This window comes from Salvelinus alpinus, chromosome 33 (genome assembly GCF_045679555.1).
Source record: "Salvelinus alpinus chromosome 33, SLU_Salpinus.1, whole genome shotgun sequence".
In the NCBI taxonomy this organism is placed as follows: Eukaryota; Metazoa; Chordata; class Actinopteri; order Salmoniformes; family Salmonidae; genus Salvelinus; species Salvelinus alpinus.
This window is the reverse complement of record NC_092118.1, coordinates 9,182,568-9,200,228: the sequence shown is the minus strand read 5'-3', so window position 1 is coordinate 9,200,228 and position 17,661 is coordinate 9,182,568. Positions and strand designations below refer to the sequence as shown.

At 42.5% G+C, this 17,661-nt stretch overlaps 1 protein-coding gene across 3 annotated transcripts in view; it reads right to left on the bottom strand.

Annotated features, from left to right (window-relative positions):
• The window catches only part of LOC139563303 (USP6 N-terminal-like protein), a 34,267-nt gene extending 17,496 nt beyond the window's left edge, over positions 1–16,771 (bottom strand). The window contains exons 1-3 of one of the 3 annotated variants that reach the window (XM_071381881.1): positions 16,532–16,771; positions 10,306–10,379; positions 9,627–9,714 (exon numbers count right to left, since the gene is read on the bottom strand). In XM_071381881.1, the coding sequence (XP_071237982.1) occupies positions 9,627–9,714; positions 10,306–10,313 (96 nt within the window). In that variant the 5' untranslated portion in view covers positions 10,314–10,379; positions 16,532–16,771. The remainder of the gene's footprint in view (positions 1–9,626; positions 9,715–10,305; positions 10,380–16,531) is intronic. The other 2 variants (XM_071381882.1, XM_071381883.1) reach the window with 2 other exon arrangements.
• Between the last annotated feature and the right edge of the window lie 890 nt (positions 16,772–17,661).

Sequence of the window (17,661 nt, the reverse complement as noted above, 5' to 3'; positions counted from 1 at the left end):
AGAGGATCGATACATACAGCCGACAGAAACCACAGAAAACCAAACCATGCCACCACAGACGAACGATCGCAGCGATGACGCCCTGAGGGTACACTGCAAATGGTGTCAAGTGTGAGAAAGTGAGAGGGCTAAAAATAGGTCCTGGCGGATGTCATTTGGGGGGGAGAACGCAGAGAGCGGAAAGGGGGAGATGGATATAATTAAACAGTGAAAGGGAGATGAGAAGGGATGTGTGGAAAGCGAGAGAGAGAGGGGAGAGAGCGAGAGAGAGAGAGAGACACACATGGTCAGAGAACATGCTTGGACTTCCCAATGTTCCTCCATGCATACACTACCGTTCAAAAGTTTGGGGTCACTTAGAAATATCCTTGTTTTTAAAAGAAAAGCAATTTTTTTGTCCATTAAAATAAAATAAAATTCATCAGAAATACAGTGTAGACATTGCTAATGTTGTAAATGGCAGATTTTTTATGGAATATCTACATAGGCGCACAGATGCCCATTATCAGCAACCATCACTCCTTTGTTCCAATGGCACGTTGCATTAGCTAATCCAAGTTCATCATTTTAAAAAGCTAATTGATCGTTAGAAAACACTTTAGCAATTATGTTAGCACAGCTGAAAACTGTTGTACTGAGTAAAGAAGCAATAAAACTGGCCTTCTTTAGACTAGTTGAGTATCTGGAGCATCATCGTTTGTGGGTTCGATTACAGACTCAAAATGGCCAGAAACAAAGAAATATCTTCTGAAACTCGTGAGTCTATTCTTATTCTGAGAAATTGGCAAGAAACTGAAGATCTCGTACAACGCTGTGTACTACTCCCTTCCCAGAACAGCGCAAACTGGCTCTAACCAGAATAGAAAGAGGAGTGGGAGGCCCCGGTGCACAACTGAGCAAGAGGACAAGTACATTAGAGTGTCAAGTTTGAGAAACAGATGCAAGTCCTCAACTGGCAGCTTTATTAAATAGTGCCCGTTAAAACATCAGTCTTAACATCAACAGTGAAGAGGCGACTCCGGGATGCTGGCCTTCTAGGCAGAGTTGCAAAGAAAAAGCCATATCTCAGATATGCTGGAGGGTCGAGAGTTTCAAGTTCCCTGGTGTCCACATCATCAACGAACTATCATGGTCCAAACACACCAAGACAGGTGTGAAGAGGGCACAACAAAACATTTTCCACCTCAGGAGACTGAAAAGATTTGGCATGGGTCCCCAGATCCTCAAAAGGTTCTACAGCTGCTCCATCGAGAGCATCCTGACCGGTTGCATCACCGCCGGGTATGGCAACTGCTAGGCATCTGACCATAAGGCGCTACAGAGGGTAGTGCTTATGGCCCAGTACATCACTGGGTCCAAGCTTCCTGTCATCCTGGAGTCAGAGGAAAGCCCACAAAATTGTCAGAGACTCCAGTCACCCAAGTCATAAACTGTTTTCTCTGCTACCGCATGGCAAGTGGGACCGGAGCGCCAAGTCTAGGACCAAAAGGCTTCTTAACAGCTTCTACCCCCAAGCCATAAGACTGCTGAATAATTAATCAAAAGGACACTGGACTATTTACATTGACTGCCCCCTCCCTCTCCTCCATTTGTTTTGTACACTGCTGCTACTCGCTGCATTCTGCATTCTGATTGTTTTCTATCCTTTCTATGCATAGTCACTTCAACCCTACCTACATGTACAAATTACCTCAACTAACCTTTACCTCCGCACACTGACTCGGTACCGGTACCCCATGTATATAGCCTTGTTATTTTATTGTGTTACTTTTTCTATTTTTTTTAAACTTTTGTTTATTTGGTAAATATTTTCTATACATAATTTTAACCCATTTTACAAGAGATTCTCTAAAATGTAAATGTTCCAGGCATTTATATATAAACTCCAGTCGTACTTTATCAAAATACTTTTCAAAGTCCGCTATAAATAGCCTGGTTTCCCAGATTTTTCATAGTGTTCTATTGTTTCCAGTACTTTCCTTATATTATCTCCAATGTATCATCCATGTAAACAACCTGTCTAATTAGAATGAATAATGTCCGACAATACCTTTTTAAATCTGCGCTATACATTTTCCTAGAATTTTTGCACCACAACACTGAAGTGTAAGGGGCCTCCAATTTTTTAAATGGACTGGATCTTTATATTTCCCACTTGTATCCTGTTTCAGTAATAATGAAATCAGACATTCTTGGTGAGTGTCTGATAATCTACCATTTATATAGGAGTGATTAAAACATGCTAATAACGGTCCTCTGAGTATATCAACAAAGGTTTGGTATCCCTCCACTGGTATGCCATCCAGCCCTGGAGTTTTCCTGGACTTAAAAGGCTTTAACTGCATCAAGAAGTTCCTCCTCTTTAATTCACCGTCACAAGTCTTTCTGTATGGCTGTTAATGTTACATTTTTAATAGAAAAAAACCCATACAATTAGCTTCGGTTAGAGGAAATGGAGGAAAACAAGTTTAAGTAAATTATTTCTGGTAGCATTTCTATGTTGAAGATTTAAAAAGAATTTGGTGCATTTTTCCACATATTGCATCCAGTTTGCTTTATTATTATGATATATTCCACTTGAACTTCCTTGAATAAGTTCCTCCATTTCTTTTTGTTTTTCCTCTAACTTATGCTGAGCCTATATGGTACAACTTTTATTGCTATCTATCTGTTCTGTTAGACCTTCTATGTCCTTTGTTAGTATGGACTCCTTTTGTTTTAGAGATGAGTACTGAATTGCATGGCCTCTAATGCCACATTTAAATGTGTCCCATACAATAAGCGGATTTGCTGTACCTATGTTATGTTGAAAAAATTCAGTTAAAAACTCCTCCTCTAGTTAAAAACAAGTTATTTTCCAATAGGCTTTGATTGAATTTCCAATATCCTTGCCCACATGGAAATTCAGTAAGGGTAATGTATATGCCAATTATCTGATGGTCCGACCGCATTCTATCCCCTATCAACACTTTTTTCAATTTTGGTGCCAACAAGATAGACATCAGAATGAAGTGAAGACGACTAGCTTGATTGAGCCTCCACCATGTATATCTCACTAGGTCAGGATATTTAAGACTCCATATATCCACTAGTTCCAATGTATCCATGACATTCATGATGTCCTTAAGAGCATGAGGGTGATAGTTTGTAATGTGATTTCCTTTACGGTCCATTGAGGTATTTAAAATTGTAATGTCTTGTATTGCTTGCAGGGTTGATCATTTATTATAAACTCAGCAAAAAAAGAAACGCCTCATTTTCAGGACCCTGTCTTTCAAAGATAATTCGTGAAAATCCAAATAACTTCACAGATCTTCAATGTAAAGGGTTAAACACTATTTCCCATGCTTGTTCAACGACCCATAAACAATTAATGAACACGCACCTGTGGAACGGTCGTTAAGACACCGACAGCTTACAGACAGTAGGCAATTAAGGTCACAGTTATGAAAACTTAGGTCACTAAAGAGGCCTTTCTACTGACTCTGGAAAAACACCAAAAGAAAGAAAGAAAGATGCACTGCTCATCTGTGTGAACGTGCATTAGGCATGCTGCAAGGAGGCATGAGGACTGCAGATGTGGCCAGGGCAATAAATTGCAATGTCCGTACTGTGAGATGCCTAAGACAGCGCTACAGGGAGACAGGGCGGATAGCTGATCGTCCTCGCAGTGGCAGACCACGTGTAACAACACCTGCACAGGATTGGTACATCCGAACATCACACCTGCGGGACAGGTACAGGATGGCAACAATAACTGCCAGAGTTACACCAGGAATGCACAATCCCTCCATCAGTGTGTCACAGCATCATCGGACTGAGCTTGTTGTCATTGCAGGCAACCTCAACGCTGTGCGTTACAGGGAAGACATCCTCCTCCCTCAAGTGGTACCCTTCCTGCAGGCTCCTCCTGACATGACCCTCCAGCATGACAATGCCACCAGCCATACTGCTCATTCTGTGCGTGATTTACTGCAAGACAGGAATGTCAGTGTTCTGCCATGGCCAGCGAAGAGCCTGGATCTCAATCCCATTGAGCACATCTGGGACCGGTTGGATCGGAGTGTGAGGACTAGGACCATTCCCCCCAGAAATGTTCGGGAACTTGCAGGTGCCTTGGTGGAAGAGTAGGGTATCATCTCACAGCAAGAACTGGCAAATTCGGTGCAGTCCATGAGGAGGAGATGCACTCCAGTACTTAATGCAGCTGGTGCCCACACCAGATACTGACTATTACTTTTGATTTTGACCCCCTCCCCCGTTTGTTCAGGGACATATTATTCAATTTCTGTTAGTCACATGTCTGTGGAACTTGTTCAGTTTATGTCTCAGTTGTTGGATCTTGTTATGTTCATACAAATATTTACACATGTTAAGTTTGCTGAAAATAAATGCAGTTGACAGTCGAGGACGTTTCTTTTTTTGCTGAGTTTATATATTTTCAAAGAAGCATGGTTCATCATTATTTGGTCCGTAAGGGTTAATGAGCCATATCTGTTTACTGTCCAATAACATATTTTAGATCATCCCTCTACCTTGCGGATGTGTTTGGACAGTATCAAAATAACTGTTAATTAATATCATCACCCCTTCTGAGTTTCTTTGCCGATGGGAAAAGTATACAGTTGAAGTCGGAAGTTTACATACACCTTAGCCAAATACATTTAAACTCCGTTTTTCACAACAACATTTAATCCTAGTAAAAATTCCCTGTCTTAGGTCAGTTGGGATCACCACTTTATTTTAAGAATGTGAAATGTCAGAATAAAAGCAGAGAGAATTATTTCTTTCAGCTTTTATTTCTTTCATCACATTCCCAATGGGTCAGACGTTTAGTATTTGGTAGCATTGCCTTTAACTTGTTTAACTTGGGTCAAACGTTTCGGGTAGCCTTCCACAAGCTTCCCACAATAAGTTGGGTGAATTTTGGTCCATTCCTCCTGACAGAGCTGGTGTAACTGAGTCAGATTTGTAAGCCTCCTTGCTCGCACACATTTGTTCAGTTCTACCCACAAATGTTCTATAGGATTGAGGTCAGGGCTTTGTGATGGCCACTCCAATACCTTGACTTTGTTGTCCTTAAGCCATTTTGCCACAAGTTTGGAAGTATGCTTGGGGTCATTGTTCATTTGGAAGACCCATTTGCGACCAAGCTTTAACTTCCTGACTGATGTCTTGAGATGTTGCTTCAATATATCCACATAATTTTCCTTCTCATGATGCCATCTATTTTGTGAAATGCACCAGTCCCTCCTGCAGCAAAGCACCCCCACAACATGATGCTGCCACCCCCGTGCTTCACGGTATGGATGGTGTTCTTCAGCTCACAAGCCTCCCCCTTTTTCCTTCAAACGTAACGATGGTCATTATGGCCAAACAGTTCTATTTTTGTTTCATCAGACCAGAGGACATTTCTCCAAAAAGTACGATCTCTGCCCCCATGTGCAGTGGCAAACCGTAGTCTGGCTTTTTTATGGCGGTTTTGGAGCAGTGGCTTCTTCCTTGCTGAGCGGCCTTTCAGGTTATGTCAATATAGGACTCATCTTACTGCTCCCAAGGTAGAACCAGGTCTACAATTTTTTTTCTGAGGTCTTGGCTGATTTCTTTTGATTTTCCCATGATGTCAAGCAAAGAGGCACTGAGTTTAAAGGTAGACCTTGAAATACATCCACAGTTACACCTCCAATTGCCTCAAATTATGTCAATTAGCCTATCAGAAGCTTATAAAGCCATGACATAATTTTATGGAATTTTCCAAGCTGTTTAAAGGCACAGTCAACATAGTGTATGTAAACTTCTGACCCACTGGAATTGTGATACAGTGAGTTATAAGTGAAATAATCTGTCTGTAAACAATTGTTGGAAAAATTACTTGTGTCCTGCACAAAGTAGGTGTCCTAACTGACTTTCCAAAACTATAGTTTGTTAACAATACATTTGTGGAGTGGTTTATTTTCTTTATTTTTTATGACTCCAACGTAAGTGTATGTAAACTTACGACTTCAACGGTATTTCACCCCCCCAGTCCATTTTCCACTCACCTTCATCTAAAATTTTGAATGAGTTTCATCTAAACAATAGATATTATATTCCCTCTCTTTGAGCCTGGTAAATATTGTTCTTCTTCTCTTATTATCTGCTAAGCCATTACAATTATAACTGGCTATACTTATTTCACCATTTAACATAATGAGATACAAGTTTCAAATCTATTCATCATCAACACTTTTCGTGTACACTTTTATTATACACATCTCAGTGCAAGAGGCGTCACTGTAGTCCCTGGTTCGAATCCTGGCTGCATCACATCCGGCCGTGATTGGGAGTCCCATAGGGCGGCGCACAATTGGCCTAGCGTTATCCAGGTTTGGCCGGGGTAGGCCGTCATTGTAAATAAGAATTTGTTCTTAACTGACTTGCTTAGTTAAATAAAGGTTAAATATTATTTTTTTATCATTAAAAAGTACCATAGTGATTGAGTGGCCATATAGCTGTACCATGATATTGGCATTGCTACTAAGTAATCCTCCAATTGTTCTCCACTACTCCACCCGCCAAAGCCCCTCCAATTTGGGTTGTCATCCCAGTGACCGGCAGACCACCCCTGTCCCCCCGGATCCCTAGGCCCCCGAAAGGCCAGGACCCATCCTTCGAAAAGAGCACACAGTGCCACCCACAGAACAGAAGCAGATTAACAGCTAAAACTATTTCCAATGCTCTCACCTCAATTTGCTTTATAAATAGCTATTACAAAAAAATATATATATTCAAATATCTTGTATCTTAATTTCCATCATTTACAATTAATATGCGTAATAATGTCAGCATTTTGTGCAAAGGATTGTTACCTATAACCAGGATTGCCATAGCATTACATGACATTTTTGTCAAGCAATTATTATTTTAGCAAACAATTATTGCGATTCATCCTATATTGTCCCTAATATCCTTAACCCCTTGGAACAGATGTTGCGAATTGTTCAAAACTACTGCACTGCTGGAGCTAGGAACACAAGCATTTCGTTACACTCACAATAACATTTGATTTACATTTGTTTAAGCTGTTTTCTCGTGACATTTATTTGGATACATCCATAACAATGAGCTAATGATGCGCGATTTCACCTGGCATAAAAAATGTGCTCACTCGTCAGGACACTGTTGTTCAGAGGAGCTAGCCAACAACACAGCTAACACAATCACTTCAAACTGACGCTGAAAAAATCCTGCAAACTAGCTGTTATTGTTTCATTTGACCTGTTTTTTATTTATATTTATTTGTATATATCCATAACACTGATGCTGAGTCATGATTTCGACTGGCTGAGAAAAGCTGTCTGTCTGTCTCATCCCGACTTCCAACTCCTGACACATTCGTTACTATGCGACAGCTGGAGATCGAATTTGAATACTGAAACAATGTTGCAAATGTCAGAGAGACAGACAGGAAGGTTTATACAAATCTCTGCTGTTGAAAAAAGTTAGTCTAAAAGAAATGTAACATAAAGTCTACATGTTTTTTATAGTGGAGATAAAGTTTATAAATTGTCTGGCTGGGCTGATGAGACAGTGGATTGTGCAGTCAGATGGAACAGAGTAAATAGGCATTTTGAAGTCATAGATTTAACTCATGGAATAGACACAGGCTGGAATGCAGTTTTAACCAATCAGCATTCAGGATTAGACCCACCCATTGTATAATTAAGCAATAAGGCATGAGGGGGTGTGGTATATGGCCAATATACCACTGCTAAGGCTGTTCTTAGGCATCACGGAGTGCCTGGACACAGCCATTAGCCGTGTTATATTGACCTTATACCACAAACCCCGGAGGTGCCTTATTGCTATTATAAAATGGTTACCAACGTAATAAGACCAGGAAATATTTTGTCATACCCGTGGTATATGGTCTGATATTCCACGGCTGTCAGCCAATCAGCATTCAGGGCTTGAACCACGCAGTTTATAATACGTCATAACCTTGTTTGGCAAGACAACATCATAGGGCAGCAAAGTTGTTGTCTTTGCCAAACAGAAACAGAATTGGCACCCTGACTAAGCCAGCTGCACCTTACATTAAACAGAACACCCATGGTGAATTGCACTAAAGACATGGTGTCTGTACTGTCACCACCTGAGGTCTGAGACAGTGTGTGCTTCTTCTGTTCAGAAGTCAAATACCACATACAGTAGAATCCTACAGACAATCAGCTGATTTCTGTTATGGTTCAGTAGCTGAGAGAGACCATGGTGTAATTGATTGCTATGGTCTAGCTGTGGCCGTTGTCACAGGTGTTGCTAAGGCCAGACAGGGTCCTCTCTACAGATGTAGGAGCTTAATATGATCACTCTTTTGCAGGATAACTTTCCTGCAATGCAACATATGTTTACTTGTAGTGTATTTAGGATTAAAAAAGGCTTCTAAAGTTTGTATTTCAACTTTGAAATATCAGACTTAATTTTCCCTTACAAAAAAATGTATCAACCCTACAAAAATGTCCTTATAACTCACATTTTTTTGTGGCTGATGGATTATTTTCCTTCTGTAGCAAACTGGCTCAAATTAAGATCCTATGTACAGTATGTTCTCATGTCTTGTTGCCTGTGAGCTAAATTTAACTCTGTCTCATTGCTACTCGCTCTCTCTAACTATTTCGAGTGTCAACTCTATTTCATTCGCTGTAGTTCTCGCTCTCGCTCTCCCTCCCTCTTGCACTTTCCAGTGTCAGTGTGTCTGCTGACACAAATTTGAAGAGGAGACACTGTCAGACAGATATTGCTAGGGTAATTCGGATCGCTTGAAGTTCATGACCTCTAGTTTGTACGAAATAGACTGCATAATCTATCATTTTGTAATGTATACTTCTATAGGTTTTATAGAATTAACAACATACAGCACAGATAGGCCTATGTCATCACTCTTACAGTATTTCATTTTTATTTAACTAGGCAAGTCAGTTAAGAACACATTCTTATTTTCAACGACGGCCTAGGAACAGTGGGTTAACTGCCTTGTTCAGGGGATGAACAACATTTTTTTTCACCTTGTCAGCTCGGGGATTCGAACTTGCAACCTTTCGGTCCAACGCTCTAACCACGAGGCTACCCTGCCGCCCCAAAGTATGATTGTGTTTGCCTGGCAACTGTTACTATTTTAGCTGCATATGTGTGTCTAAATCTCCTCCACATCATATTATATAATCATTTTCTGTTACACAACAAACCACAAGCATGCTATTAGGCTTCTTTATCAACCCACACACACAATGCTTAGCGACACACACACACACACACACACACACCACACACACACACACACACACACACACACACACACACACACACACACACACAACGCTTAGCAACACACACACACACACACAATGCTTAGCAACACACACACACACACACAATGCTTAGCAACCCACACACACAATGCTTAGCAACACACACACACACACACACAATGCTTAGCAACCCACACACAATGCTTAGCAAACCACACACACAATGCTTAGCAACCCACACACACAATGCTTAGCAACACACACACACACACACACAATGCTTAGCAACCCACACACAATGCTTAGCAACCCACACACACAATGCTTAGCAACACACACATTCAAATTCGGTTTCTCTTTCTTATCCCTCTTAGAGCGACGGTCACTCTTTCTAACAACACGCTCAAAGAAGTGCGAACTCTTCCTCCTGCGGGAACAGACGGACAACACACAGACGGAGAAGACATGGTGTACAGTCAGATGGGATAACTCCATGACATGTCCTGAAGATGGAATGCATCTTGTTGAAATGTACAAACTCAGGCCAAGTGAATCAACGTCTGATCATCAAGGATGTGCATTACAAACTGGGCCTGCGTGGACCTAACAAGACCTTTGCTGTTTGGTTTTTGAATGGTGTGGTTGATCTATTTCCTTGTTTATGGAGGTGATGGAGGTGGTGCCGTCTACCGACATAAGAAGACCAGTCTTAGACGAACTTATTCATGGGTACATCAATGCAGGCCTGCAGATAAACAGCACTATTGCTATGCTATGCTATGCTATGTGACTAATATGACTATTACTGGAACTTTGTAATGACTGAACTGATGTCTGTGAACTTTCAAACCTTATCTAGTTCTCTAAGTGGAGAGGCTTCAGGTCGCTTGGGTTATTTTGGTCATCGGTAATTGGGAAATAACTAAGGTGGAAGTGCCCATGGCCATTTTAGAGCTTTAAAAACAGTTTACAGCGTCCTAAAACCCTCTGAACAGTATATTTGTTGAACGCCACCCACCGTATCATATTTCGAGATGATGTCAGCGCGTTCCTCTGATATCAACGTCTCAATGTCTTTCTTCATGTCAATATCTGAAAAGGAAAATAAAAAACAAACAATGTCAAATCCGAGATGCTTTGCTTAGCATTGGTTGTGGGGCAAATGTGTTGGCAAAAATATAACAGACATGCTCTTAATTTTACCGCATGCTAGCGAGCCAACCCTAGATGTCGCTCCAACTGACTACTGGATACGCATTGGTGATGAATTTAAAACCAGCGGTGGTTATGTCTGTAAAAAGAGGAGGCGGTGTTGTTTTTGTCCATTCAGTTGGCTAATTCACGCGATTGTTGATCGTAAGCCTGTAACCCGTCTCCTGCCACTGTGCCTACAGAGCCCTGACCAGCATGTGTCCGTCCACTCCTCAGCTCAGCGTTGACACAGTGTCACACTATGGCTGAATGCACTTCACATGCCTTTCGTGTTGGCATAGTTTAAAACACGGTGGGCCATTGTGTGTGTCTATTGAGTAGGATAATAAAAACATAGTAAAAAACTGCAGGTTTGCACGTGTGAAAGCCAAACAGAACTCAGGTTTGAGAAGCAGAGAGCTGTGGGGATGTACAGTATGCTGGCAGTGTGTGAAGAGGGTGTCAGGTGTGTCTGTCTGTTCTGTGGATCTGTAATATAAGCCACCTGGGAACCAAGAACTCCTGCCAGTGTTTGGCTGACAGTACCTGCTGTTGGGAGCTGACTTTTACACTTGAAAATATGAAATGTGTCACTGAGGGAGAGAGAAGAATGTAGAACGTATACATTCTGTCAGGATATGTTATTGTTAGCCGTCGGGGATCCTGTGGGAGGAGAAGAGACACCGCCTGGTACCAGTCAACAGCCGTGAGTTGAGGAGGAGCGAGCAATTTGGGTAGAGGTCGGGTTCGATGAAGTGAGGAAGGACAGATATCACTACGTTTCTGTCGAGCAACAGAGATGTGTCGGCTGTTCAGATGTAGAGGAGCCAATGGATGAATAAACTTGGATTGAGCTTTATTAAGCGTCCGTGAGTTTTTTACTCTGTTTATTTAGAACCTAACACCGCTAACCCCACCTTCCTCCTCCCTTCCCCTGTCTCTCTCCACCCTCCTACACAGGAATCTACCTCAAACACACACACACGCACGCACACACACGTCTGTGCACAATGAAATTACGTAACGCTAATCCTCCAAAAAGTACAAAGGCAATAATTTCAAGGGTCCTCAACTGTACGTTGTGTAGGCCTGTTTGAGAAGATGGATAGCCAGTGTAGGCCTACAGAAGTTTTGGTTTGGTTTGAGAAGTGAATATTGATTTCACGGCCCGCCAACCCGTTACAAAGCTTTCCGCCCTCACTGAGTTTACCTGTTCACACATGACAGAGTGTAGCATGTTTATGCCTATGCCTCTGTGGTGCTACACACCACAAGCACTGGTTTCCACTCAATCCATCATATGAACAGACCGTATCAGTGGGATCGCTACAGTACAAGAATGTCAATACTGTACTGTCCAAAACAAAACAGTGGGATAGGCCTAATCCCAGTTAATCCACACTTTCTACGGGCTGCATCATTACCAGTGTCCTGGTCCCAGATCAGTCATAATCTGGACCACAGCAGGACACATCTTATCACTATCTTTGAGGCCAGGATTACACAACCAATGGTTGTTATTTTCCAACTTGATTGAAAGGCAGCTTCGGGGGAAAAAAAGGAAATGTAATTCCATCACTCTGGTATCTCTTAGCGTAAGTTATGTGACTGGCTTTCAATCACTGAGTGGAGATGTTTTCCATAATGTTGTTTATACATGCAACATCAACATGGCACAAGTCTAATGAAAGATAACTGTACTGTTTATGGTATTCATTTTTAGGGGGCACGTATTGGACACGTGTAGACCCTGCACACATCCCTCAAGCACAGGCAGTCAGGCACGTGCAGCTTGAACAGGGTCGGAGACAGTGTGGGGAGGCAACCTCTCAATGTGAGCAAGACAAAGGAGCTGATTGTGGACTATAGGAAACGGAGCGCCCGAACAGGCCCCCATTAACATCGGGACTGAAGTGGAGCGGGTCGAGAGTTATGTTCCTTGGTGTCCACATCACCAATAAACTATCATGGTCCAGACACACCATGACAGTTGTGAAGAAGGCACGACAACACCTTTTCCCCCTCAGGAGACTGAAAAGATTCGGCCTGGGTCCGCAGATTCTCAAAAAGTTCTACAGCTGCACCATCGACAGCATCCTGACTGGTTGCATCACCACCTGGTATGGCAATTCCTCGGCATCTGACCATAAGGCGCTACAGGGAGTACATCACTGGGGCCGGTGTCAGAGGAAGGCCCAAAAAATTGTCAAAGACTCCAGTCACCCAAGTCATAGACTGTTCTCTCTGCTACCGCATGGATCGCCAACTCTAGGACCAATAGGATCCTTAACAGCTTCTACCCCCAAGCCATAAGACGGCTGAACAATCCATCAAATGGCCACCCGGACTATTTACATTAACCCCCCTCCCCTTAGTTTTTACACTGCTGCTACTCGCTGTTTATTATCTATGCATAGTCACTTTACAAATTACCTCGACTAACCTGTATCCCTGCACATTGACTCGGTACCCCCTGTATATAGCCTCGTTATTGTTGTGTACATTTATTGTGCTATTTTATAAACATATATATTTTTTTTTTTTAACTTTATTTAGGAAATATTTTATTAACTATATTTCTAGAACTGCATTGTTGGCTAAGGGCTTGTAATTAAGCGTTTCACGGTAAGGTCTACCTGTTTTATTGGGTGCATGTAACAAATAACATTTGATTTGTTCCAGCCTGGCCCTAAAACATCCGATTGAGCTAACCGTGGTCTAACCTGAGGATCATAATTGTTTCAATCAGGTTTGGCAATGCTGGGCTGGAACAAAACCCTGCACACACACACACTGGAACGTTGGAGCCAACTTAAAGGGGCAGTGCAGTTAAAAACGTGATTTCCCATTTATATATTTCCATGAGGTCGAAATAACACTGAAATTGTGAAAATTATAATAATGTCCTTTTTGTGTAAGATCAGTTTTAAAAAATGCCTGGAATGTCAGCCTGTTCAGGTGGGATGGAACTTTTGGACCACATCATGACATCACAATGTGATCTGATTATAATAGACTGTGCATCTGGGTAAGGGGTGAGCTCAATACCATCATATCAGCCAATCAGGGCTGTGTATGTAAATATCTTGACATTTGTTTCCTAACGCCCACACGATCATCCTGAGCATTTCAAGGAATCTCAGGACAATAAATTATAAAAAGTATATTTTGGCGTTATTTTCATCAATATAAAACACACACAGTGATTTATTAGACATACAGTAATGATTTAAAAATACAATTACAAAGACTGCCTGGAAGCTTTAGGGTAACACAGACAGGACTAAATGTCTGGAATGTGAATGTAGGCTAGACCTACTGAATAATTCAGTGCGGTAGAGGATGTAGCACATGTCTGCCAGACAGATGGTGGTCACTCATTGGCACAAACAAAACACAGCAGGGGAGATGACTGAGGCCACGGCTGAAGTCTACACAGTACACCTGGAACTACATGGTCAACAGACACTGATGTCTGTCCAACCAGTGACCACAAGGAGAACGACATTTGACCCTCCTGGCCTCCACTGTGTAGCCTAACATTTGTTTGTTTATCTTAACGGGCAAAAAGAAAAGTGACAACACACCCTTCCTAACCAAAGGAACAGAGGTCTCAGTTCGGGACACATCAATACCAATATGGTAGGCTACTGCTGGTCAGTAACGGCTTCATCTCTTTACCTCTGATCTTACTTTCAGAACAACATTCTCAGGAGAGGGAACACAGGCGATGGCGATCCTCGCTATTATAAAGCGCTGCATACTATTCAAAGCATCTGGCTGGAATTGCCATGTGGTCAGTGGTCTGAAATCATAGCAGGCATATGGAGTTACTGAGAATGTCGCTGTTAGCAGGGCAGAGGCCGGAAGAGACCAGAGAGGGTTTAAGGAGCCGGTCGTGCCCCAACTGATTGACTTTACATCTGGTACAGAGGAAGTTGACCCACACACACATGCATAGATACAAAGGGAACGAGTTACGAACAGATGAACATGCACAGGAACACACGCATGAAAAAAAAAAGAACACATAACTAATTGTGCATGACCACAACGATTGATAGCGCATATATAGGTTTCAAGACTAGTCATTCAACTGAGACTGCTCTTCTCTGTGTCACGGAGGCGCTCCGCACTGCTAAAGCTAACTCTCTCTCCTCTGCTCTCATCCTTCTAGACCTATCGGCTGCCTTTGATACTGTGAACCATCAGATCCTCCTCTCCACCCTCTCCGAGCTGGGCATCTCCGGCGCGGCCCACGCTTGGATTGCGTCCTACCTGACAGGTCGCTCCTACCAGGTGGCGTGGCGAGAATCTGTCTCCGCACCACGTGCTCTCACCACTGGTGTCCCCCAGGGCTCTGTTCTAGGCCCTCTCCTATTCTCGCTATACACCAAGTCACTTGGCTCTGTCATATCCTCACATGGTCTCTCCTATCATTGCTATGCAGACGACACACAATTAATCTTCTCCTTTCCCCCCTCTGATAACCAGGTAGTGAATCGCATCTCTGCATGTCTGGCAGACATATCAGTGTGGATGACGGATCACCACCTCAAGCTGAACCTCGGCAAGACGGAGCTGCTCTTCCTCCCGGGGAAGGACTGCCCGTTCCATGATCTCGCCATCACGGTTGACAACTCCATTGTGTCCTCCTCCCAGAGTGCTAAGAACCTTGGCGTGATCCTGGACAACACCCTGTCATTCTCAACTAACATCAAGGCGGTGACCCGTTCCTGTAGGTTCATGCTCTACAACATTCGCAGAGTACGACCCTGCCTCACGCAGGAAGCGGCGCAGGTCCTAATCCAGGCACTTGTCATCTCCCGTCTGGATTACTGCAACTCGCTGTTGGCTGGGCTCCCTGCCTGTGCCATTAAACCCCTACAACTCATCCAGAACGCCGCAGCCCGTCTGGTGTTCAACTTTCCCAAGTTCTCTCACGTCACCCCGCTCCTCCGCTCTCTCCACTGGCTTCCAGTTGAAGCTCGCATCCGCTACAAGACCATGGTGCTTGCCTACGGAGCTGTGAGGGGAACGGCACCTCCGTACCTTCAGGCTCTGATCAGGCCCTACACCCAAACAAGGGCACTGCGTTCATCCACCTCTGGCCTGCTCGCCTCCCTACCTCTGAGGAAGTACAGTTCCCGCTCAGCCCAGTCAAAACTGTTCGCTGCTCTGGCACCCCAATGGTGGAACAAACTCCCTCACGACGCCAGGTCAGCGGAGTCAATCACCACCTTCCGGAGACACCTGAAACCCCACCTCTTTAAGGAATACCTAGGATAGGATAAAGTAATCCTTCTAACCCCCCCCCCCCTTAAAAGAGTTAGATGCACTATTGTAAAGTGGTTGTTCCACTGGATATCATAAGGTGAATGCACCAATTTGTAAGTCGCTCTGGATAAGAGCGTCTGCTAAATGACTTAAATGTAAATGTAAATGTAATATATAATATTGTAAAACAATAAAGATACTGTTTTCCAGAACTTAAAACAAAAAAAGGAAGGAAATAAGTGTTCCTGTGTATTTCACGTTGGGCAAACTATGCAAATCCATCTATTGAATCTTATCCTTAGCAGGACATCTGTGGTGTTTGTTTACAACCATATTCGCCATGCTACAGAGAAAGGCTACATTGATATCAAGGGGATTTTGCCTGTTGTGGATCAAATGGAATTACATTCATAGCTTATAATTATATTAATAGGGTGTTTTGAGCAGAATTACGAAATAGACTGTTCTGAAAAGGAAGATTAATACAAACCTTCCATCATTCATTGGGAAAATTACAAGAAAATAGTAACTATAACTATACCTATAATGTATTTGCTATATGATCACTATGTCAGAGCATAACTGCAAGGTTGTGGAGACGCAAAACTATAGCCTGTTCAAAAGCAATACAGGCAACGCACAAAAGGCAAAACCAAACCGCACGAGTGAGTGTTGTGGCATTCCTCAACATTTTCATAGCCTATAACGTAGCGTTATGCCAGCAGGATAATTCTACACGAGAAAACAATAAAGGAAATGTATAGATTATTATTTACCTTTTATTGTGGATATCTCTCTGCGCTATCCGTGCAGTATAAATATTATAATTCCCTTTTCTCATTTTTTCCGTCGCTCCTGGAATTTTAGATCCACGGGAGCTGTCACCCAAATCGCGGAATCGCAACAATAGCCGCGACGTCTACAGTGGGTCCATACTGGAGCACACGGGCTACCTACTTCTAACAGGATAGTGGTTCATTTGTCACTGAACAGTCTGTGGTGGGTGCACTGAGCAGGCGCAGCAGCGTGGCATGCGTGACAGAAATATGCACGCTGTATGATGATGACTTAAAGGTACAGTCCTCCTGCATTTACAGTCCTAAATTACGGACCGACTCACCTCATGTACACTGCAATGGAGGCTGATGTGAAGTATATGATGTGCTTTTGGCGCCCTCTCATGGCTGTACTGCTGCTTTACACCAGCCAAGGTGTTCAGGGCTACAAAATAAATAAGATATTATATTTGTGTCAATAAAGATTATAAACATACACCCAGAGTGTTGATTCGCATCATCGATCACTGATTGCAATATACCTTGTATTTTAGTCCATGGCATAATATGGCATGATGTTCAGCATACCACCAGAGTGCAAAACAAGCAAGTGAGAATGATTTTATATTTTGAAAACTAAACATAAAAAACAAATGATTATAATTGCACACATTGCAGTGGTACTACATAAGAATTGATCAATGACTGATAAGGCAACCTGGTCTCAGAGCATTTTGTATTATTCTGTATGTAAATCCGAGTCACTCAATTAAGTATGATGTGTATTCATTTGTGGATGTCCATCACCCATTTTGTATCATATGTTTTGTATGATATGCACAAGCGGCATATCACGGGTGCCCTGTGAATGAGGCGATGGACAAACAAGCTCTGGAAGGATGCCGGCCTCCCGATTGCTCATTGCTAACTGGGCTGTAGCATTTATTCACATAATATTGGAGTCAGATTGATAAATGTAGTTTATTATTACACGAAGCAGAAATATAAACACAACTTGTAAAGTGTTGGTTTCATGTTTCATGAGCTAAAATAAAAGATCACAGAAATTTTCCATACGAACAAAAACGTTATGCCCGCATTTGTTTACATCCCTGTTCGTGAGCATTTTT